The sequence below is a fragment of the Canis lupus genome, chromosome 26 (assembly GCF_048164855.1).
Source record: "Canis lupus baileyi chromosome 26, mCanLup2.hap1, whole genome shotgun sequence".
Classification (NCBI taxonomy): domain Eukaryota; kingdom Metazoa; phylum Chordata; class Mammalia; order Carnivora; family Canidae; genus Canis; species Canis lupus.
The window spans coordinates 21,863,980-21,887,040 of NC_132863.1; the positions used below are offsets into that span (position 1 = coordinate 21,863,980).

Genomic DNA, 23,061 nt, shown 5'->3' on the forward strand with positions numbered 1-23,061 from the left:
AGTTCAAGTCCAGAGTTTGCTACTGCCTGATTTTGGTCTTGGGATCAAATTCCCCGCAGTGACCAGATCTTAGTGCACATTTTGCAGAGTCAAGTGCCCAGTTTTCAACAACCCCATGGACATGAGAGGTCTTTCATCCAAGAAAGGGTGAGGGCTTTGTTGTGTTTCCATGGAGATGATATGGGCTTCCATTACCTCCCCCTTTTCAATATTATGTCTGGGCCTGACCTTATTCTGGTAGCAGAGACAAAATTATTTTCATGCTGAATTTGTAACCTCCCTTCTCCCCCTCAGCAGTAAAGCAAGCCCCTATGTATTTGGGAAGAAATCAGGCACATTCTGGTGGCCTAGAAGCTCCAGCCGCAGTGACCACCATTCAGTTTTTTCTGTGGCATGCTTGCAGGCTCTGTCCAGATTCTCTAAACCACTGACAAGGAAAGGAAGAAGGCCCTACGGGGCAGGGAGATACAGGTGCTTGGGGACTGGGGGAGGCATGGCCCCATGTGAACTGCCCTGGGGGGATTTGAGAGTATGTGCCTTCTCCACCCTGCTGGTGTGAAGACTCTAAGGGGGGGAGGGGCATTTCCAGGAGACCCCTGACCCCATGCAGATCCAACTCACTCCATCTCAGTTGGCCATGTGGGCTCTGGCTGCTAACTGTCCCTTGAGGGTGGGAGGGTTGGGTGGGGATGGGGTCTGTAGGCTAGAGCAGCCCTGATTAGCTGTAGCCTGAGCCTTCCCTCCCGGGAGCCGAACATCTGGGCAATGTAACATCACAGCTGCTAGGACAGATCAAATATCTGCTCCTGCTGGCAGATTTTGCCAGGAGCAGAGGGCTGGGGGAGGACTAGAGGGGACAAGGGCTCTTCAGCTTGGTCTGCTGGGTCCTGTTCCTGGTGCCGAAGGGGTATGGTTTCAAAAGAACAAAGCCTCGGACTTGGTAAAAGCTTCACAAGTCCGGGGCTTCCCTGATGTTTCTATTCCCCCCACCTGCACTCCAAGGGAGGAGTAGATGCACAGAGTGGCAGGAGCCCTTCTAGGTAAACTGCAGCCATGCTGAACATCCCAAAGGATGGGCTGAGGCCTTTCAAAATCCACAGTGATGATAATAGAAATACTGGTCCAAGCCACATGGATTACCATGACGGCGGGGGCCTCATTTGACACAAACTTGTTGAGTGGATGCATATGGGGCCACCGATTCTGATCAGTTTAAAGGCAGTGAATTGTATTTAAGGGCTAAATCTGTTAGAAGATGAAATCCCGGGAATCTCAGGTTTTCTTGAAGCCTGCTTTGCATCCTAATGCAGAAACTCCTTTAGAAAATTCGTATAATGGATCAAGGCAGTCATTACCTTGTCAGTGAATTAAGAAAACTTGAGAGATGCCAAAAACATTTCCCCAAGACTGCAGCTGAGCTCTCCCAGACGGTGGGGCAGAAACAGGTTTAGGAAGGAATCAGGGAGGAGCATGGTGCACGGTACCGAGAACATTCTTTGCAGGTTTTTTGATGGTAGGTGTGAAGTGGTCCCAGGAGACCCTGTGGTCACTGGACCGTGCCTCACCTCCAGGAACTGCCTCTCCTACCCGATATGCTATTAGGGTCCCCCAAACCTTGCTTCCCTTGTGTGTTAGATATCTACTTTGGAGTTGGTAAAACCTGGCTTTGAGTCCAGGCTCCACCGAGTCCAGCTCCACCTGAGTATTGTGTTCTTTATCTGTGAAGTGGGAGATGTATGAAGTCCAGTCAATATGCTCACTCCTTCCCCACCTCAGTTGGGGGATAACTGGATTAGGCCTTAAACGCCAGGCCCACATTCTACCTGCCTCCTCCCATACCTCTCATCCTACCCATGAGCATAGCTGGTTGGTTCTGTGTTAGGAATCTGCCCCCTGCCCACCCCTAGGCTACAATTACCTGGTCCACATTGCTCATTGGAATTTGAATTTCTCTCCTGTCCACCCTCTGTGTCCATTTCGCCTTCCACTTTGCAGCCAGATTTAATTGGGTCAGGTCACTCTCTGCTCAAAACCCTCCTATGGCTCCCTCTCGCTCTGGGCAGAAGCCAAAATTCTCCCTTTGGCCAGAGGTAGATGTACTGTCTAGGTCCCTCACTTGCCCCAGGCCCCTCCAAGGCTCTGAGTCAAAGTTTTATTTGTAATTTTGATTTTCTTTATTCTTTAAAGAATAAAGAATAGAATAGCCCCTGAAATTGCATAAATTCAGGTCCCCCAGACATGGGTACATCCCCCATGTGGCCCATGAAACCCTACGAAATCTGGCTCCTATGCCTCTCTGACCTATTTCTCACCCGTTGCTTCTTTGCTCTCTCCATCCACACTTGCCTCCTTGCCATTCCTGCCAGGCACACTACCACCTCTAGGGCCTTTGCACTTGCTGCTCCTTCTACCAGAAAGGCATTTTCCCTTAAAATGTGCAAGGCCCACTCGCTCACCTCCTTAGGGGCTTTATTCAGTATCACCTTTTCAATGAATCCTCTGCTGACTGCCTATTTAAAATTACACCTTTCCCCCACTCCAACATCATTCTCTTTTTCTTCCCTGATTTTTCTCCAGAGCACTAATTGCCATTCAGCTGGCTGTGTTTTATACTTACTTATTGTCTATCTCTCCCACCACCTGCCCACTGGATTGCAAGCAACAGGAGGGCTGGCATTTCATAGTCCCAGGGTTGGAACACGGCTTGACACCTGGTAGGTGTTCACTGTTGAATGAATGAACGTAACCAAAGTTTCCTCTGTCTGCTGCACTGACCCAGGCCCTGCTGGGTCCCAGAGACCCACAGCCCCTGCCTCAGCTCCTAGAGCCCCACTTAGGGATGGGAGATAGTCATGCAGAAGAAGATCCCGTGGCTGGAAGTAGGGACAGAGTTGTCTCTGGGACCTGAAGTTGGAGCTTGGGAACCCATCTGCCTCCTCTCTCAGGCCCTTGGTACTGCTTTATTATGTGGGAGAGGTAGAGGACTTTCTCTGACGGAGGAAGACCCTTTTTCCCCAGTGTTGTTGAGGAGATTCCTCATAACTGCTGCCTTCCTTGAGAATAAGCGTCACCTTCTCTGGGATTCTCTTTAAAATGTCCCCCCTAAGTACATGTACACATGTACACATACGCACACGTGCAGGAGCACATGCCTGTGCATGCACACATGTGGGTGTGCACACACATTCACACGACATCCTCTTGTCTGACCTAGCTCGGAAGCCAGGACATGTGCTCTTTTGAAGCAGTTCCAAACTAAAGCAACCTCTGGATTATTGAGAACGTACCCTCTTTCTCCAGAAGCCACAGGCCTTGCAGTTCCCAGGATGCTAACCTCACAGCAACAGTGAAGTTTCCCCTTTCCCGATTATCCTGGTGTCTCCATTCTTCCTGCTTCCCTGTGGGGTGGGGGTAGGCAGGGGAGATGTCCACAGAGTCTTTCCAACTGGCATCTTGGGAGGGGAACTGTGTGGTCCTGGCTGGGAACCAGATGAGCCAGGTCCTGTAAGTCACCCCTTCCCTGTGGGCCTCTGGGCCATCATTCCCCCTCTGGTCCTCCAGGATGAAATTGGAACCTTGCCACTCTGCCTTGTTTGGGGACTGAGGAGATCAGGAAATACAAGCAGAGGACATTTCAAAGTTAAGAGTATGTTACTCCATGTCTGGAGAGCTTTGGAAGGGCAGGAGGAGGGAGAGGGAAGGGAGGTATTATGAAGAAGCCACAGGAGCTGGAGTTCCGTCTATGGGTTCTGTTGGTGAGGAAAGTAGGGTGTTGGTCATGCTGACAAAGTCAAGGAGATGCCCTCCATCTGGGCCTGTTGATTTTTCTGAGAGAGAGTAGACTCCCTGTGATATCCCCAAGGAGGTAGGTTTTAGCTAAGGAGGGAGGAGCTTGCTGAGACCTTGTCCTGGTTGGAGTGGTAGGGAGCTCCTTGTTAGTGGAGGTATGTTACATTACTCATCAGGTGTTGGGTATCTTTAGGGATGGCGCATAGTAGAGTTGGGAGGATTTAATCAAGAGACTCCCCTCTAGCTTTCAACCCCCATTCATTAAGGAGAGCCAATGTCCCAATGGCCAGAGCCTGGCCCTCTGTATCTCCCTCATTCCCTTCTTCCCCAGATCATTCCTTTTCCTGGGTCAGGTCATCCAGGAGCAAATGAGGAGGTCCAGGATATCTGAATGGTGTTGCAGTTGGCAAGATTATTGCCTTCCTTCTCCCAGGAGGCCCCATACTTCTGAGCTTTGTCCCTACTCAAATTTCATGGTGGAGGTTGACAGATGGCCCATCAGTGTATTGGAAACTGGCTTCAGAGTCTGATTGCCTGGATGCTTGGTTAATGTCTAATGTCTCTGAGCCTCTGCTTCCTCATCCGTAAAACGGGGGCACTAATAACAGCACCTTCCCCAGAAGGCATGGCAAGCAGTAAATGAGATACCTGTAGCACACTGAGCCCAGTGCCTGGCACTTCATAATTGCCAATACAATGAGCTATTCACACTCATTCATTCGCATCTCATCAGCATTCTTCCCTGGGAAGGTACTGTGGGGACACACGCCCCTGTCCCTAAGTTAGTCATAGACTGCCTGGGGAAACAGAACAGTGCATGTCAGGGTGTGCGCGCGCGCGTGCACACACACACACACACGTACACAGAGGAAGTATCTGATTGAGTTGGGGTCAGAAAGGGCTTTCCTGGAAGGGAGATGACTAATAGAATCTTAAATAGGGAGGTCTTATCTGATATGAGAGTGCCTGACATGGGGGAGAAGGGTATACTGGGCAGGGAAGAGCACGGGCAGAGGCTCAGTGAAATACAAAGCTCGGGGTTTACCTGGGAGGGTAAGAAAGGGGAGGAAGGTCTGTAGGTTCTGTGCTGGGGTGTTGTGCTGAGGCATGCTGAAGGGAGGCGTGTCATTGTGGGCGTGTCAGTCCTCAGCTCACAGAGTTGTTATGAGGAGTCTGAGTTCACAGTGGTATAGGGCAGGGCACAGGGCCTGGTACATGGTGAGAGCTCGCTGCCGACCATCATGATGGCCTGCAGATGTGTGTGGAAGACTCTTCTGATGGCAGATGTACTGTAGCGGTTAACACGGGCACTGTGGAGGCCAGTCCACGGGACTGTGGTCTCCAGCTGCAGCCAGAGGACAGGACCTTAACCTCCAGGCTTGTCTTGGCAGCCCGGTCCTCTACGCCCTCAAGCTGCCAAGGTCAAGGTGCTGACTGCTGCTCAGCTGGGCCTAGGGGAAGGTTAGTGAATGGAAGGATCTTCTGGTAGGAAAGCTGGCCCCACCAGGGGAGCAGGGAGGGCAGAAGAAGGGGCTGCCATGCTGGTCTTTCCCTGGGGGTGGGGCATGGGGGCCAATACTTAATGTCAAGGGCTTTCAGAAAGGGCCACGTTCCTCCCTCTCCCCTCTTCTCTTCCCATCCCCCTATCCTCCTCCTTTTTGGCTCCTTTCTTTGTGTCCACATCTTCTTTCACTAAAGCCACTCCTGAGGGTAAGGGGCCCACAGGTGAGTTGTCACTATTGCTGACTCACCTGTTAGCCCCCTGACTCTCCTCCTGAAACACCTCACCCTTTCCCATCAAAGATGAAAGCAGGGCCTACCAGGTGACATTCACGAAAGAAGCAGGTGGCTGTGGACACTGGTGGCAGGATTAAAGGGGCGCTTGCTTCAGCTCAGCTCTGGCTGGCTGGTGCCCTGTGGTGGATGGGCTCAGACTTGCTAGGGCTCCTCATTTGTCAGGAGCAACTGGACATCTGGACATTGTGGGTAAAAGGATGCTGACAGGGATTATCCCATGGCTTGAGAACTGTTGACAGTCAAAACTAAGGACATGAGAGTGTCTGATGAGATGCCGCCTCCTGGGCCCAGATATCCACCCGGCCCCTGCCCAGGGCTTCCCAAGTCACTCCAGGAGATTAGGTGCACCCTCAAGAAGTGGACTGACCTCTGCCTCTTGGCTGGAGGCTTGAAGTGCTAGCCCTGCAGACCATCTAAATGCTGGCCATCCGAGGATCCTTCTTTGTTCATTTTTTCAACAAATATTTGAGTACCAATTCTCTGCTACGTTTTGGGGATCCAGTACTGAACAGATGCAAACTGTATGGAGCGTACTCTTGAAAGGACTTGAGATAGGCCTTCTGGAGCTCAGGAGGGAGGGGTTTGTGAACAAGATGAGGTCTGTTGCTGACCTGGAAAATTTCTGATGTGGGGGGCCATGGAAGTGGCCTGTGCTGGCTCGAAGCGACAGTGGTGTTGGAAGGGCACAGGTAGCAGTCCTGCTAGGTAGGAAGGGCAGTCCTGCATTCTTTCCTGGTGTTCTGAGGCCCTAGAAAGGTAGGCACATGGAGGACCCTGTGGCTGGCGGGGCCCCAAGGGGAGAGGAGGCTGGAGCTATTGGGGGCACAGGTAGTTGTGTAGCCAGCACACTAACCCGAGAAGCAGATGGGCTATGAGCCTCTGGTGGACTAGATAGAAGCCCCCATCCCCTCTGAGGGTCCAGGACACAGCTCTCATCACCCCTCAAATTATACCTGCTGCTTACTGGGAACCCCAGCACCAAAAAAACCACCAACCCACCCAGTATGAACTAGAGCAAGAGCACCACTCCCCTACCCCATCCCCACCATGCCAGTGAAGAGATACTTTTTTCTGTTTTCCTTCTCCTCACCCTACCACAGAGGAGCAGCAAAGGTCTGAGAGGTCAGGGGAGACCTATTAAAATGGCACGTGAGCTGGAAAGTTTTACTTGGACTGGACTGAGTCTGAGAATCAAAGGGCTGTTCTTGGGCTGTAGATGTAGGGGTGAGAAAGGGGGAATTGACAGAGGTCAGCTGGATGAAAGAAAATACTTTGTGTTTGTACATTTCAATGAATCAGTTATGCATTACATACGTCAGTCATCCCATTTTTAAGTGAAATATTGTGTTCTCTGCCAGGCACTCTTCTAAGCATTTGGCACTAATAGCTCACTTAAATCTCTCAACCACCTTGCTGAGTAGATGTTATCATTACTTCCATTGTACAGATGAGGAAGCTGAGGTTAAGTGACTTGCCCAAGGTCACACAGGCTGATACCTAGCAGAGTCAAGACTCAAACTTAATAATATGCCATCAGGACTCTTATTATTTAATAACATGGGGGCAAGAGTATGTCTTTGGGTGGATCTGGGCTGTGGGCTGCCACTTTGAGGCCTGTAGTTTCAACATGTTGGGAAGCTCTGTAGTGGAAAGGCGGAAGGCTAGAGAGGGAGTGCTGAACTGGGCCAGGCCCAAGGCCCACTTAGAATCATGGATTCTCACAGATGGGCAGGATCTTGCAGACAGGTCCAACTTTAACCCCATTTTACTGATGAGGAAAGCCACAGGGCGCCAGGACTTGCCCAAGATCACTATGCCTCAGACCCTCTACCTGTCCCTCTCTTCTTCATAAGCTTCTTACTTGAATTTTATGTCCTGGGACTGCGCTCCTGTGATTCTAATCTGAAGGAGGGAAGGGAAGGACTGCCTTAGAGGCACAACACCTAGGTCCAGGCCCTTTTCTCTTACCGATGCCTGCCTGCTTGCCCCAGGAATGGATTATCCTGGATCAGAGAGTAGCCACCACAGTTTGGCTTATCCTCCAAAGGCAGCTGCACCGAAGGTTGGTGCTGACCAGGGTGCTGAACCTGGATGGCCCTTCCTCTAACACTCAGCCTAGCTGAGGGGAGGAGGTAGAAGGGAAGGAGACTCCTATGAGACCAACATGACTGTTATGGGCAGTTTAGTGGAGCTACAGTTTCTGTGGTCTGAAGCTTTGGGAAGGCCACTCAACAGCTCTGGACCTGCTTTTTCATCTGTTCAATGGAGAGAGTTGCTCTGATCCTACTATACTTAGAAGGCAGAGGTGAGCATCCCTTGGGGACAGGTGACAAAGCCCTGCACAGACCCCAAGCCCATCTCTGGGCCTGGTGATGGCTCTCAGGAGCTCACCCTCACAGAGGGGCTTCACAGGCCTGTTTCTTCCTCTGAAATAGGGGTTGTGCTGGGTAATTTCACAGGCTCCTAATGTGGGTACTCTGGGCGCTGTGGCTGTAGATGGAAGTGCTCAACAACATGAGATACACATGGCACACCTGAGAGTCTTAGACCATCCTGGGGATTATGCTGCATTGTTCCTTTTTCACACAAGTCCTGACTTCTACTTTCCAGCTTCAGGAATGGGTCCTGCACACAGATCCATGCTCCTCCCCTGGAGAGGATCTGGGGATCTGGGTATAGCAGTTCTACAAAAAGAGCACTGGCTTTAGAACCAGGCTGACTCAGGTTCTCCTCGTGGTTCTGCCATCCCTAGAGGAGCAAGCCTAGAATGTCAACTACTGAGGCTAACAGTGTTTGCCTTGTGGGTGGCTAGGGTGCTACATGAGTAGGAAAAGCTGAGTAGGAACACCTGGGTGGCTCAGCGGTTGAGCATCTGCCTTTGGCTCAGGGTGTGATCCCAGGGACCTGGGATCAAGTGCTGCATCAGGCTCCTTACGGGGAGCCTGCTCCTCTCTCTGCCTCTTTCTGTGTCTCTCATGAATAAATAAATACAATCTTTTTTTTTTTTTTTTTTTTTAAAGAAAAGTTGAGTACACCATGGGTACCAGATAAATGCTTGTTTCTTGCATTGGAGGGCAGCTTTATGCTGAGCCTTTATCCTCCATCCATATGGCCTCAGTAATAACTGGTACTGAGCTCCAACTATCTGTTTTTAAGATACACTATTTGGCTGGATGCTGCAACGATCCTGAAGGTAGAGGTAATGCTCATTTTGTAGATAAGGCCACATGCCAACAAAGGTAATTCTGTGAGTCATACCCATGCCCACCTGATTCTTAAGACTCCTGCTTGACTTTTGAGCAAGCCAAGCTTACTGGACCTTTTCAAACTCTTTTTCTGGTTTAGAGAAAGAGGACACTACCTCATTATGGTTGTTATGATTTGAAGATATAATGGATGTTATTTTACAAGGGTACATGTATATTTAGAAACATATATGAAACACATGTGAGTGACCCATAGGTGTAAGGGAATGGAGTGGGTATAAGGGATAAAACTCGAAAAACAAAATGAGGGAGTTCTAACATGCATTAGTCATCGTGTGCCACAAACCAAGACGACTGGCTGAATTCTTTGCACCTGATAGCCAAGTGAAAGGAAGTGATACAAAGATTGTACACCAGAGCATCTCAAACTTTTAACCAAGCACCTCAGGAGACTGTTAGGCTCAGGCAAGCTGGGGAACTGTGGCTGTGGTATTCCTCTGTATCCTGGCCCATGGTGCAGCCAGACACAGGACACAGAGTAGACAGAAGCAAAAAGAAAGATGGCCAGCTATAGGAAGTAGGAAGGAAACAAGGCAAGGAGCAGCAGGTGAGGACATGGGGGGCTCTCAGAGGTAGGACAAGTGATTTATGGCACATCAACAAAAGATAAGGATTTGGAATCACACGTTTATTTTCCTTGTAAGCGACTAGGTAAACAGGAATTGTAAACCAAGCAAAAGAGTGCCATGAACTGCACTAGACTTGAAAAGGTCAGAGGAACTTCCCTAGAAGTACTTCCTAGAAGTACTGCACATTCTGATCAGAATCTTCCCAAGTCAAACCCAATCCCTCTGTAGCTCACCAGCCATGGTCACCCCAGGGGTGACTGGTTCTGATCTGTCTTGCTCAGCCTAGAAAAAATTCTTTTCTTTTTTTTTTTAAACAGAAGACAAAACCAACCATAATGAAATATCACTTTGCACCTACTAGGATAGCTATATGCAAGAAGACTAACAAGTACTAGTGAGAATTTGGCAAAACCAGAACCTTCATACCCTGGTAGTGGAAATGTAAAATGGTGCAGGCAGTCTGGAAAAGTCTAGCAGTTCTTCAAAATTTAACTGTTTAAACTGAATTGCCACACAATCGAGCAATTCCATTCCTAGGTATATACCCAAGAGAACTGAAAACCTAGGTCTACAAAGAAACCTGTTACACAAATGTCCACAGCACCATTATCCACACAAACAAAAAGTGGAAAAAAAACCAACCACTATTCATTAACTGATAAGTGGATGAAGAAAATGTGGTATATATCCACACAATGGAATATTCTTCAGCCATAAAAAGGAATGCAGTACTGACACATGCTACAGCATGGATATGAATCTTGAAAATGCTAAGTGGAAGAAGCCAGACATAAAAGGTCACATATTGTGTGATTTTACTTATGCAAACTGTCCAGAACAGATCTTGAGATCTCATCTTGAGAGAGAAAAAAGACTAGCGGGTTGCCTAAGGCTGGAAGGTGGTTAGTGGGGGATGACTGTTAGTAGGTATGGGGTTTCTTTTTGAGGTGGTGAAAATGTTCAGGAATTAGATGTGTTGATGGATGCACAACACTGTGAATATACTATAAACCACCGACACGCACACTTGAAATTTATGAGCATATGATATATCTCAATAAAGCTGTTTTTTTTTTTTTTTTTAAAGAAGGCACAGGTTATGAAGTGCTGATATTTATTGTTAAGGCTCCCACCTTTCCATTCCACAGGACACATCCACAATACCATTCCTTTTGGCTACTTGGCAACTGCTCACAGCTGGGAGGGGGAAGTGGCCCAGAAGAGGACAATCACAGACACCATGACTTGAAAGTTCCTGAAGGCCCCATTCACTACCCCCACACAACTAAGACATTGTATATGTTTCTTAGTGTCCCTGATACAAGGAGACACATGCAAAAAGTGGCAGATTCTGCAGAGGAGAATCCCTGAAGTTTGTTTTCAGAAAACAGAATTGTGTATAGGAGCATCCTTTCGACCTCTAGTGCTAGAAAACCTAAGTGGCGAATTTATTGTTCCAATCACCTTTTCCTTGAATCATGGTTCTAAAAGTGGTCTACTTTCCCTGCCTGTCTGATGGTTTCTAGTGTGATGTTCCTTTAAATGCTTCCTTTCATAATAAAGGATGCTTGTGTGACCGAAGTGTCCCAAGTCCTTTCTGTAGCAGGTATGACCCAGTTCCCAAAAAGAAACCTCCATCTACCTGCAGGCCCTGGACTGATGACTGCATTTGCAGCTCTGCCTAATCTCTGAGTCCCTCTCCAGAGTGGAAATGTTCTAAAGGCTTCCAGAGTGTCTTTTACTAGATTGGTGCCTGAGATAGGGCCTGCCAGAAATGCCTGGGGAGTCTGCTCATGCTAGCCTCCTGACCCAGACCCCAACTTAGTTTACCCCTAACCCACTCTCAGGCAGGGCAGACAGGCAGTTCCAGTCTATAGCATATTAGCAGACACCTCAGGAAGGCTCTGGTAGCTTATCCTCTACCCACAGATAAATATTATGTCCTAGTATCCGGGAAGGAACCCAAGGAGCTGAGATGTAAAATGACCCACCAATGGATGAAATGCTAGTTGCGGAGGGAAAGTGACTAGTGAGTGCCTTGATCTCTTGCCTCTGAGCCTGATGCTCTTTGGTGCTCTTTCCACTCCAGCACAGGGGTTCATCACTGACCACGTCTGTCAGGCCTCGGGCTGAAAAGGATCCGGAGAACACCAGAGGTCAGGCGGTCCTGGACAAAGGACACAGGTTTCTAGAGGCTGGGGCTCCCTGGTGAAAGGCCCTCCCTGGGTTGTTTCCTGCTTTAGTAGCTCCTCCATCCACCACAGCCACTGGCTTCCAGAGGCTGGGCTCCCTGCTCCTTTCTGGAGTTCAATACCACACTCTGATGGAACCCATGCTCCTGTGCTCTTCTTGTCTGGGCCCCGAGGGGGACTTCCCTATAGTTACACTATAGGGAAGTGCCACACAGAGCCTCAAAACTTCATTCCTTCCTCTGCTCCAGTTCCTAGCAGTAGCTACACAGAAGCAGACCCCAGAATGTTTTAGAGTAGGAAAGGCCCCTCAGATCTCATAGGCCACAAGAAAGTGGACGGGAAAGCCCCTTGGGTTAAGTTGGTAGCAGAAATGAGCTCAGACTTCAGGTCTGTTTATTCTGCTTAGAGGCTGCCATTGTCCAGGTACAGACAGACCAGAGGATGTGTGCAGACAGGCAGAACTGGAGGACTCTGCCCTTCTCGGAACGACAGGCTTTTTGCTACATGCCTGCCCTTGTGAAAGTCATCCTTAGGGCCCTATGGGGTTTCCAGTCCCTCATTTTCATCTCTGCAGTCACATGGGGACCCACTTAGTGAGGTCAGGAGCAAAAAAGCAATCTATGAAGAGAAGGTGCAAGAACAAGCCCCGGGTAGGAAAAGAGTCATTTAGCCCTACAAAGACAAGCTCTACGTGTCAGAAATGGAAGAAGCTGGGCAGTAAAGAACAGTGGGAGACTGGCAACATGATTTTTGTATTGACATTTGGTTCTTATAATAACATCCAAAATGCGTTCTGTTCTTATAGCGCTGCAGCTGGGACTGCATCAGACCAAGTGTATATGTTGCCGGAGTCTCCTTTGAGAAGTGTGGGGCAGCTGGTGGGGAGAGAAACACTGATTTCTCTATGGGACCTATATGCAGCCAGGTGGAAAGCTGCAGCAAGTGCCTTGGCTCTGACAGGTAGGGGGGAGGCAATCCCAGCCGGCCCGCAAACACATGGGCAGAGTCCCTTGCCCCCAGCCCGCAAGAACACGGTTGCTGATGGGGCCAGCAGTGGCAGCTCCAGGAGAGTGGAGGGAAGGCTGGGATGTTACATTCTTGAGGCCTTCACAGGTACATGTCATCGTAGCCCGGCGGGGGGAGATGGTCTGGGTTAGGTCTGGAATGGAAAGAGGGGCTGGTGAGTTGGGAGTGATGAATGCGGTCCTGAGCTGAGGGAGTTTGTCCACCAGAACAATGCAGGATTTTGTGGGGTTTAAGAGCATGTGCTCTACGGTCATGGTTTGAATCCTGATTCTCCCACCTTGGAGAGTTAATTCATCTTTCAAGGCCTTGATTTCTATAGGATGTGGACAGTAATATGCACCCAGGAATCCTGAGTTCCTGATGCAGATTAAATTTCCTCAAGTATGAGTAGCTCCTCCTCTGAGTGCTCCCTGAGAGGGGCTGGAGGAAGGGAGGCATTGAGGGATCGGGAGCTCCAGGGAAGTATCTGGCAGAGGCCTGGAGGAGGCTCCATTCCCTTGGCAGTTGTGGATGGAGCCCAGTGGTGACTCTGTACCTGGAGTCAGATCCCTTGTTCCTGCAACACGGAGCAGAGCTGCCATCAGGCCTTACTTCTCAGCAGGCCTGAGTACCTACCCAGATGGGCTGGTCCCAATGGGTCCAAAGGGGTCAAAGCGTGCTCCTGGGGGCACAGCGCCTGGAGGAAGACGGTTTGGGAGGCCCGAGGATGGGTCAATGAGTGCTCTTGGGAAGCCAGATCTCAGGGGATCCACGATCATGCCACCTCTTCGACACCTGAGGCAAGAAAAGATGTGTGAGCAGGAGTGGCAAGCAGCTGCTGGAGAAGGGGCGAAGGAGGGGAAAGGGGACCAAGAATGCGGGGGGGGAGGGGGTATGTACTCTGCACAGCCCAAGCAGATGTAGGTGGATGGTTGCCTGAGCGCCATCTGTGCAGGAAGTGTGCAAGAACAAGAATGCAAAGAGCACACCTTTCTTGACACTCATGGCCTGGCCTGCTAGCTCTTCGGGCTCCCTGAACCCACAAAATTGAGATTCCTGCCATGTCCTACTTGCAGGGGGGACAATTTTATCAAGAATAGGTGCCACGGGTGCCTGGGTGGCTCAGTCAGTTAAGCGTCTGCCTTTGGCTCAGGTCGTGATCCCAAGGTCTAGGATCAAGCCAAGCACTGGGCTCCCTGCTCAGTGGGGAGCCTGCTTCTCCCTCTCCCTCTGTGCCTCCCCCTGCTCATTCTCTCTCTCTCCAAAATGAATGAATGAATGAATGAATGAATGAATGAATACATAAATAAATAAAAAGAACAGGTGCTGGAACCTGCCAAGGTCAATGTAAATCCATCACAAGGCTCTGCAGAGTACTACTTTAGATCTAAGGACTAGTAGTAGCTTGGAGACAATTCACAAGGCTGGCTTTCTTGTGTTTCCTTAGAGGGGCTCAGGGTGATCCATGACAGCACGTAGGTTGCCCAAGTCTGGCTCCTGTCAGCATGGAGTTCCATGGACCCAACCCCCTTGTGCTCAAAGCAGGATGAGTGAGTTGATGTTCCCCAAAATTTGAGGTCACTGTTCCAGCTTAACTATAGGCTCCTGTGATTTCCCACTGTCTAAAAGAAAGGCTCAAGTTGGGGTCACTTTGCAGCAGAGATTAAAATCTACTCAGAAGCATTCAGGGAAGACAGGGCATAGCCAGGCTATAATGACTTTGTTGGGTGCCTGACAACCACCACACACAGTCTAATGGGGATCAGAGACTCCCCCAAGCAAGTAACGTTGACCTTTGAATAGCCCTGAACTGCCCATCAGTCTGTGGCCCCCCGTGTGCTCTTCAGTCTGCACCTGAGAAACCTTCCATCCAAGGGAGGCTGTGGTCCTCCACCAGGGCCAGTAGGCTAAGGCATGACAGAGGCTGCTAGCTGGGCTTGCTCAGTCATTCCCAAAACACAGGGCTTTCTGGCACTGCTCCGGGCACAGCAGAGCAGAACAGCGGCAGTGACTTGTTGGCTGCTCAGCTACAGCAGCCTCCTTCACCCCAAAGGAGTCTGACGAAAAGCTCTAAGATTAGAAGATGAGCTGGGCTGAAAAGTCACAAGAGTAGGTTGTGTTGCTGCCCCCTCCCCAGCAGTACTCACCCAAAGGGGTCCAGGTCCTCTCCCCCGACAGCAAATGGGCCCAGGGGATCACACCTGAAACAAACAAGGGGCAATTACCATAAGTCCCAGAGCAGTTGGGCTCGTGGGTTCCCAGGGGCTTGAACCTGACACCTGCAGGGCCCAAATGCATTCCCCGGTATGGGGGGAGGGGAAAACCTGTGCCTGAGACCATAACACACCAGACACTTCAAAGTGGTCTTCGGCACAGACCAACACTGATAATATTACAGAGGCAATAGGAAAGGAGCTGAACACGAAGCTGAAAACAAGGAGGATCTCCAGACTGTCAAAAATACAAATATTAACTGTGGTAACCTCCAGATAAATTTTATTTATTTACACATTTCTCAAGTTCTTAAACTTTGTGTAAAGAACCAAGAACTTTTAGATCAGAAAATATCGGAAAACCAAAACCAGAACTCCAAGACTAAGATTTAAAAGCTTCCAGGAGTGGAGTGAAATGGGTGCCCACACACAGCTAGAACAGGGCTCCTCGGCCTTTTTCCATGATGGCCTCTGTATGACACTTCAATCCCACAGACACCATGTATCTGTGTACTCACTGCAGCCCGCTGGAGGGCCACAAACCACTGCAACCTCAGAGTTTTTCACCCCCATACCAAGAGCCCATTTTTGCTCTCCCTGGGTATGCACGAGCTAGGAGCATGAAATGAGGGCATGCTTTCTGGAGAGCAGTTCTATACTGTCTAACGTATATACCACATATGCGTCTTTCAAAAGTCAGGTATTTTCATACTTTTTTTTTTTTTTAAGATTTTATTTTTTATTTATTCATGAGAGACACAGAGCGAGAGAGAAAGGCAGAGACACAGGCAGAGGGAGAAGCAGGCCCCATGCAGGGAGCCCAATGTGGAACTCGATCCTGGGACTCCAGGATCACACCCCGGCCTGCAGGCGGCACTAAACCGCTGCACCACCAGGGCTGCCCATTTTCATACTCTTTGATCCAATAGTTTTATATCTAGGTATCTGTCTTAAAGAACACATCATTCAAATGAAAATATCACATAGAAGCTTTAATCAAGGGAACTGGAACTGGCCTAGATAGCAGCCAGATAAGCATGTTACGGTATATTCCTAAATGCAATTATGAAGACCATATATTCTTAGAGTGTTTTAAACTGATAAGAAAAAAATGCTTATGCTCTGGTGTTGACTGTGGGGGAAAAGGGAGAGTCTAGGAAATCAAGGGTGAGAAATGTGTGTGTGGGTGTGTATGTATAAATAAAACTAGAAAGAATCACACTGAAAATATAAACAGTGATAGTTGCTCCTGGGATGATTTTCTTTATACTTTCCTGTTTTTTTTCTATAAAGGATATAGATATAATAAAAACAAAAAAGATTTAGAATTTGCAAAAGTGTGCTTTGGAGTCTGCCTGGAGCCCTAGTGAGCAATATGAACCTGGCAGTTCTGGGTTTGGGGTGGGGCGGCGGTGGGGGAGGGCGGGTCTTGCCAGACCTTAGGAGCTTTGTAAACTTGTAAACAGCAGCTAATAAATGCTTATAGGTAAGAAGCCCTTAGTTAAAGAACTGGGAAAAAAAAATCTAAATGAGGTGTTTCTTCAGTCAGTTCTACCTAATAATGCTAGAAAAGATACTGTAATTTAGGTGGACGTGGCTAGATTTCCAAGGGAAGGAATTTTTCCTGACCTAGATAACTGTTCCCAAGTCATGGTTCATGGAGCTGGTGGTGGAAATTTCTGGTGACCTCTGTTATCATCCTGCCACCCTTGATACACCAGGTATACTGGAGAGCTGAGAGTATCTTACTTGTTATCCCCAAGACCTGCTCTGGTACAGATCAGCAAACAGAAGGGGCTTCAAATGGCTATAAAAATGCCTGGGACAGAGAGCCAAATTGCTCCTGAAACACACAGCTTTCTTTCTCTCTCCTAGGCCACAGAGCATGGCACAGGGGAAGAAAAAGGGAACAATGAAGGCTGGAAAGGCAGCTGCCAGGCCCACCCCAACCACTGTGTACTTGAAATTGTCACAGCATATCCTTTGACTCAACATACTTAATGCAGCCTTCATTATAACACATGCACACTACTCTGAACTTGTTAAATACATGCTCAGAACCCACATTAAAATAGTCTCAGTCCAGAATGTGTTGAATGAGGCAGATTACAAGAATTAAAAGGTAATTTTTGTATATAGTTTCTGAAATCAAGCCCCTACTACTTCATCTGAAATCAACTGAAGGAGAGTGTTACACACTAATGCTGTAGGCAAAAGTGCCTGGCTGGGTTCATGTGGTGGTATGTCCTAGCTCCTATAGGGGCTCCGCTAGGGGATTTGAGTGTGATCCTGACCACAATTTCCTCCTTCTGTGCTCCCCCTCCTCCTAGATAAAAACAACACTCCTCACTTCTGCTACCTAAAAAAGGTTTTGTACCAGTCTTACGGAAAAAACAAAACAAAACCAATACCTGGTTTTCAGAGCTCTTTTGATTTCAAAATTGCACATAAAAGACTGTGGGCCCATCAAAGTAAAAATGATCCCTCTCACCCCTGTTCCCAGCCTCCCAGGTCTTCCTATAGACAACTAAGATATCAGTTTCTTACATGTCTTCCCAAAGATACTCTGCATATATAGACAGCAAGTATATATCTCTATTTTTTTAAACAGATGAATGTGTTCAACTCCTTATATATATTATCTTATTTCATCTTTGCAGCAGCCCTCTAAGTACATATGTTCTTTAGGATTATTTTACAGATGAGTAAACTGAAGCTCACAGAAGCAAGGTTTCTATACAAGGCCACACAGGTAGTTAAGTGTCGGCCCAACTTCAAAAACCATGCTGTTTTAACTGATGTGTTGAAACCGTTTACATTTAATGTGATTTTTTGGTGAGATATTTAGATTTATATCTACCATTTATTATTTGTTTTCCAACTGTTCCCTGTTTTTCATTCCTCTGTTTCCTCTCTCTTTTTTATTCAATTTTAGTGTTTCTGACTAGATCTCTTTGCAGAGTTGCTTTCCCAGTGGTTGCTCCAGGGATTGAGTGTACTTAATTTCTTCAGTCTACTTAGAAACAGTATTTTAGGGGCATCTGGGTGGCTCAGTCAGTTAAATGTCTGCCTTTGGCTCAGGTCATTATCTTGGAGTTCTGGGATCAAGACCCAAGTCAGGCTCCTTGCCCAGTGGGGAATCTGCTTCTCCCTCTACCCCTCACCCTACTTGTGCTCTCTGTTTCTCAAATAAATAAATAAAATCTTTTTTAAAAACCCCAGTTATTTTACCATTTCAAGTAGAAGGCAGAGAACAAACCAGCACATACAGGTCCATTTATTCTCCTCCCTTTATGCTGCAGTTGTTCCACATTACACTAACATACACTAAGATGCTCAATTTTTGCTTTCAACTCTAACACATTTTGGAGAATTCAAGATTGGAACAGTGAATTATATTTACTCAGACATTTACCATTTCTATTGCTTTCTTTTATTCCTGATGTTCCAAGTCTCCATCTGGTATCATTTCCCTTCTGTCTGAAGAACTTCCTTTAGCAATTCCTTTTGAGAAGAGCTGTTGACTATAAATTCTCTTAGTGTCCTTTCACTAAGAATATCTTAATATCCTTCGGAAATAAAGCAAAATATTTGCTGGATACAGAATTCTGGGTTAACAATTCTTCTTATTTTACGAATATTGATCTACTTCTTCCTGGTGTCCATGATCTCTAATGAGAAATCCACACTCAAGTTCTTACTCTTCTATAAGCAAGTCATTGTTTTTCCCTACGCTTTCATTATTTTTTTTTCTTGATTTTTAGTTTTTAGCAGTGTGATTAGATGTCTGTGCATGGACTTCCTTGGGTTTATCCTATCCAGGGTTTGCTGAGCTTTTTGAATTTGTGGGTTTATGTCTTTTGCCAAATCTGGGAAATTTCATCCATTATTCTCTTGAAATAATTTTTCTGTACTGTACTCTTTCTCCTCTTCCTCTGAGACTCTGATCACCGCAATGTTAGACTTTTTATAATTGGCTCACAAATCCCTGAAACTTCATTTTTAAATCTTTCTTTTTCTCTGTGTTCAGACAGGATAATTTCTAGTGCTCTATCTTTAAGTTCACTCTTTCTTCTGTTATTTCCATTCTGATACTCATTCATCCAGTGAGGTTATTTTGATTATTTTTCATTTCTAAAATTTCCATTTGGCTCTTCTTTTATCTTCTATTTCTTTGCTGAGACCTATTATCCCACTCATTTCAAGACTATCTGTCTTCACTTCTTGGAGCATTTTTATAATAGCTACTTAATATCTTTGCTTGCCAGATAATTCCAACATCTGTGTCATTTTGGTGCTGGCATCTGTTTGTTGTTTTTTTGTGAGTTGAAGTTTCCTTGGTTCTTTGTATGCCCAGTGATTTAGGACTGTATCCGGCAAAACTTGAACATTTGTTATGAGGCTCGATGAATCCTGGTATTTTTGTTTTAGTAGGCAATCAACATAGCTGGGTTCAGAATCCAAATTCTGGTTTCAATGTCAGTCTGTTTTCAACGCCTTTTGCAGTGCTATTCAGTTTTGTACCACATATGTGCTACAAAGCATTGTCTGAACCACCTAGGCAGTTTTACTCAAACTGTACTGTGCACATTAATCAGTGGGAGATCTTACTAAACTGTAGATTTTAATACGGAAGACCAAGAATGGGACTTGATATTCTGCATTTTTTATAAGCTCCCAAGTGACATGATTTTGCTAGTCTGGGGAACACAGATGGCTAGGCCTGTCAGGTTCAAGTTCAGCTATGAAATTTTGGTGGTCTGGAATTATTTACTTTGTTCTACTAAGTGTGGAAACCTAGGACTGGGGACATGGAGATGCTGAGAACTGTAGACAAAAGCATGTATGTGCTCATGTAGTAGAGTGCTCTGAGCAAGCAGGGCATGAACCCTTTCCTTTTCCCCACCCTGAGAATATCCTGTGAGTTCAAGGGTTAGCTGGGGACTGAAAATGGCTGGGAAGTATTGTGCTTTTAGGCTAGGTGAACAAAGATTTTTAAAAGAAAAAAAAGATATGCATACATTATACTAACTGTAAGAAAAATGTCACCATAATCTAACATAATGATTCTTTTTGTTCTTTTCTAGTCTTCTTTCATAAACATGCTTTTATAAAAGTATAGTGTTGTAATTTCAGGTCCCATGGTTTTCCTCCACTTATGTCCTATATTTCTTGAGTTGTCTGTCTTTGCTATTGTCATTTTTAATGATCAACTAATAATCACTCAAGTGAAGCAAATTTTTAACATTTAATCTTCTACTGTAGGTACTAGTATTGCTTCTGATCTGAGTAACTATAAAGAACGGTACAATGAATAACTTTTGTGTAACTGTTATCCTCTGCCTGTCCCACCATGATATGATGGGGGCAACCTATTTCTCTGGTCAAAAGAAAAGAGTTGTGTCTGGGACCCTCAACTGCATCTGACTTAGGTAATTCAGAAGGTGAGATTTGGGTCCTGCAAACTGATGAGATTCAGGTAAGAGTGGACACTGAGCTGAGTAGCAATGGGTAAGACTCTTCAGAACCTTAGGGGAGGGAAGATGCATTTTGCATTTGGGAGGCCAGAGGGTAGACTGTGGTAGGTAAAATCTCTAGAAATGGTCGCTCTTAGTATTCCACACTGTCTAATCCCCAGAACTTGGGTATGAGAAATCACTCTTGTGATTGTTTTATAGCAAGTTGCTATAGTATAGTACAGTTGACTTCAAAAAGGGGAGATGATCTGAACAGGCTAATCTGCTCACATGGGCCCTTAAAAAGCAGAACACTTTCTCTAGCTGGCAGTAGAAGAGAAGGTGGAAGGGAAGAGTCAAAAGCATGGGCAAGACTTGACAAACTATTGCTGGCTTTGTAGATGGAGGCCTGTGAGAAGAGGTGTCGGAAGTCTTCAGGAGCTGAGAGAGGCCCTCAGCCAACAGCCAATGAGGAATGGGGACCTCAAGTCATACAAAAACAAGGAACTGAATTCACGTTCGATCAACTTACAAATATTATGGGGATAATGCTTTTCTAAATAATTTGAAAGAAAAAGGGGACTAAACCCAGCAATATGGCAAGGATCTGGAAACTTTAAAATATAGCGGGAATGACAAGTAGTACAACTGTTTAGGAGCACAACTGGGCAACATCAAAATCTTTAAAAACATGCTTAGTCCTTAATGGAGCAACTCTACTTTCAGCAATGCATGCTAAGGACATATTCAGAGATGTGCTCTGAGTGTGAATGTATGTTCACTGAGGTGTTAGCTGTGGTAGCCCCAAATTAGAAATGACTTCCCATGTATCATCCTTGATTTGTCTCCTCTTTGTTAAGCCAACCCATCAGCAAGTTCTGTCAGGTGTACTTCCAAATATACCCAAGATCATCTGCCTTGCCTGCCACCATTTACTACCTACTACTACTGTTTCTTGCCTGGGTGCCTGTGTCAGCTCTTGACCTGGTCTTCATGTTTCTACTCTTATTCTTTTATAATCCATTCTCTACAAAGGAGCTAGAGATTCAAAAATAAAATGTAAACAGGATGAAGTCCCTCTTTTGTTAAACACACCCAGGGGTTCCTACTGCTTCTGATCTTGCCCCTAAGGCTCTGAATGCCCTGGCCCATGCTTACCCCTGCAGTGTCATCACCCATCTGTACCCCACCAATTTACTGTGCTCCAACCACACTACTTAATCTGTTCTCAGAACAATCCAAGACAAGATTGTTTCTTTCAAAATGATTGCTGATATGTGTGTTACAAGGAGGAAGTAATAAGGGCTGAATCCTGCTCCAGGTGTTTATGAGCTGTGTTGGTTTGGATAAGTTAATTAACCTCTCTATGCCTCAGTTTTCTTTTCTTTAAATGGAGATGACAACAGCACCTAGCTTTCTCTACTGCGAAATATGATAACTGTATTTATTTCTCAAGGTTAAGTATCAAATGAGAGTATTTACAAAAGCATAACACCTGGTATGTAGCAAAGAGTTCAATAAATGGTATCTAATATTCTATTATTATATCACAACTTCTGCTTTCTACTGCTTGTGATCAAGTTACTTATTATACATGAGCCTCAATTTTCTTACTTGTAAAATGGGGATAGCCCTTATCAATCTTATAGGGTTGAGAGGATTAAGTAAGAGAATATGGATGATATGCCTCGCCTGTTGCTTCAAACAGTTGGCACTCAGTAAGCAGTGGTTGTATAATTATTATTGAACTAGCTTTGCCATCCATGGGAGAAACTAAAGAGATCAAGTTTATTTGGCTCTAAGATGAAAAGCAATGAGGGCAAAATTTAAGAACAGGGAATAATAGTTTCAAGAGCAGTGAAAAATGAAAATTTGATTATTAGGGTGGCATAGGTAGAGGAGAATTCTTCTCAAAATATGGAGGATCAACTTATCAACATAGTAAAATATCAACCTATCTTGTACCACACATAAAAATTAATTTCAAGTAGATTATAGATCTAAATACAAAAGGTAAAACAACAAAGCTTCTAGAAGATATATATGAGGAATTCTCCATGACCTTAGGGTAGGGCAAAGATTTCTCAACAGATCAAAAAAACACCAAACAAAGGAAAAGCATTGAGAAGCTAGATTACATAAAAATTAAGAACATTTTATTACAGAGTGAAAAGCCAAAGTATAAAGGGAAAATATTTCTAATACATTTATCTGACACAGAACTAAAATCAAGAATATACAAATAATGCCTACAAATCATAAAAAGATAAGACAACCAAAGAGAGAAATGGTCGAGACTGATTTGGAAGATGCTTCAACAAAAGGGGATATCTAAAAGGGCTTGTAAACATTTTTAAAAGAGAAAGGATTCAAAATGTCCTCCACAGAATCTTGGAGGTCCCTGAAATTCATTTCATTTCAGGGGGTCCATGAGATCAAAACTATTTCATCTTAGAAGCTATCTGCTTTTGGGGTACCTAGGTGGCTCAGTTGGTTAAGCATCTGCCTTTGGCTCAGGTCAAGATCTCAGGGTCCTGGATGGAAATGAGAATCTAGTTGTCTTCCATACCTAATGATAAACAGGTCGCAACAATATGAAACAAGTCATTCTTTTCATAAAATTTTTGTGTTTGGGGAAAAAATAGATAGTTCTGTAAAAATTTCTATTTGTGTTAACATGTAGTGGGTTTATTATTGTTATTTTTAAATAAATTAATGTGTAATTTAAAAATTTTAGTTGTAACTTCTAATATGATAAATATTGATTGAACCCC

General features: G+C 45.9%; 1 protein-coding gene across 4 annotated transcripts in view; it reads right to left on the minus strand.

The window, feature by feature from the left end:
• Nucleotides 1-10,518: 10,518 nt before the first annotated feature.
• The window catches only part of PSMF1 (proteasome inhibitor subunit 1), a 45,463-nt gene continuing 32,920 nt past the window's right edge, over nt 10,519-23,061 (minus strand). For 2 of the 4 annotated variants that reach the window (XM_072800395.1, XM_072800397.1), the window contains exons 6-8: nt 14,766-14,819; nt 13,255-13,413; nt 10,519-12,772 (exon numbers count right to left, since the gene is read on the minus strand). In XM_072800395.1, coding sequence (XP_072656496.1) covers nt 12,721-12,772; nt 13,255-13,413; nt 14,766-14,819 — 265 coding nt within the window. In that variant the 3' untranslated portion in view covers nt 10,519-12,720. The remainder of the gene's footprint in view (nt 12,773-13,254; nt 13,414-14,765; nt 14,820-23,061) is intronic. The other 2 variants (XM_072800399.1, XM_072800398.1) reach the window with 1 other exon arrangement.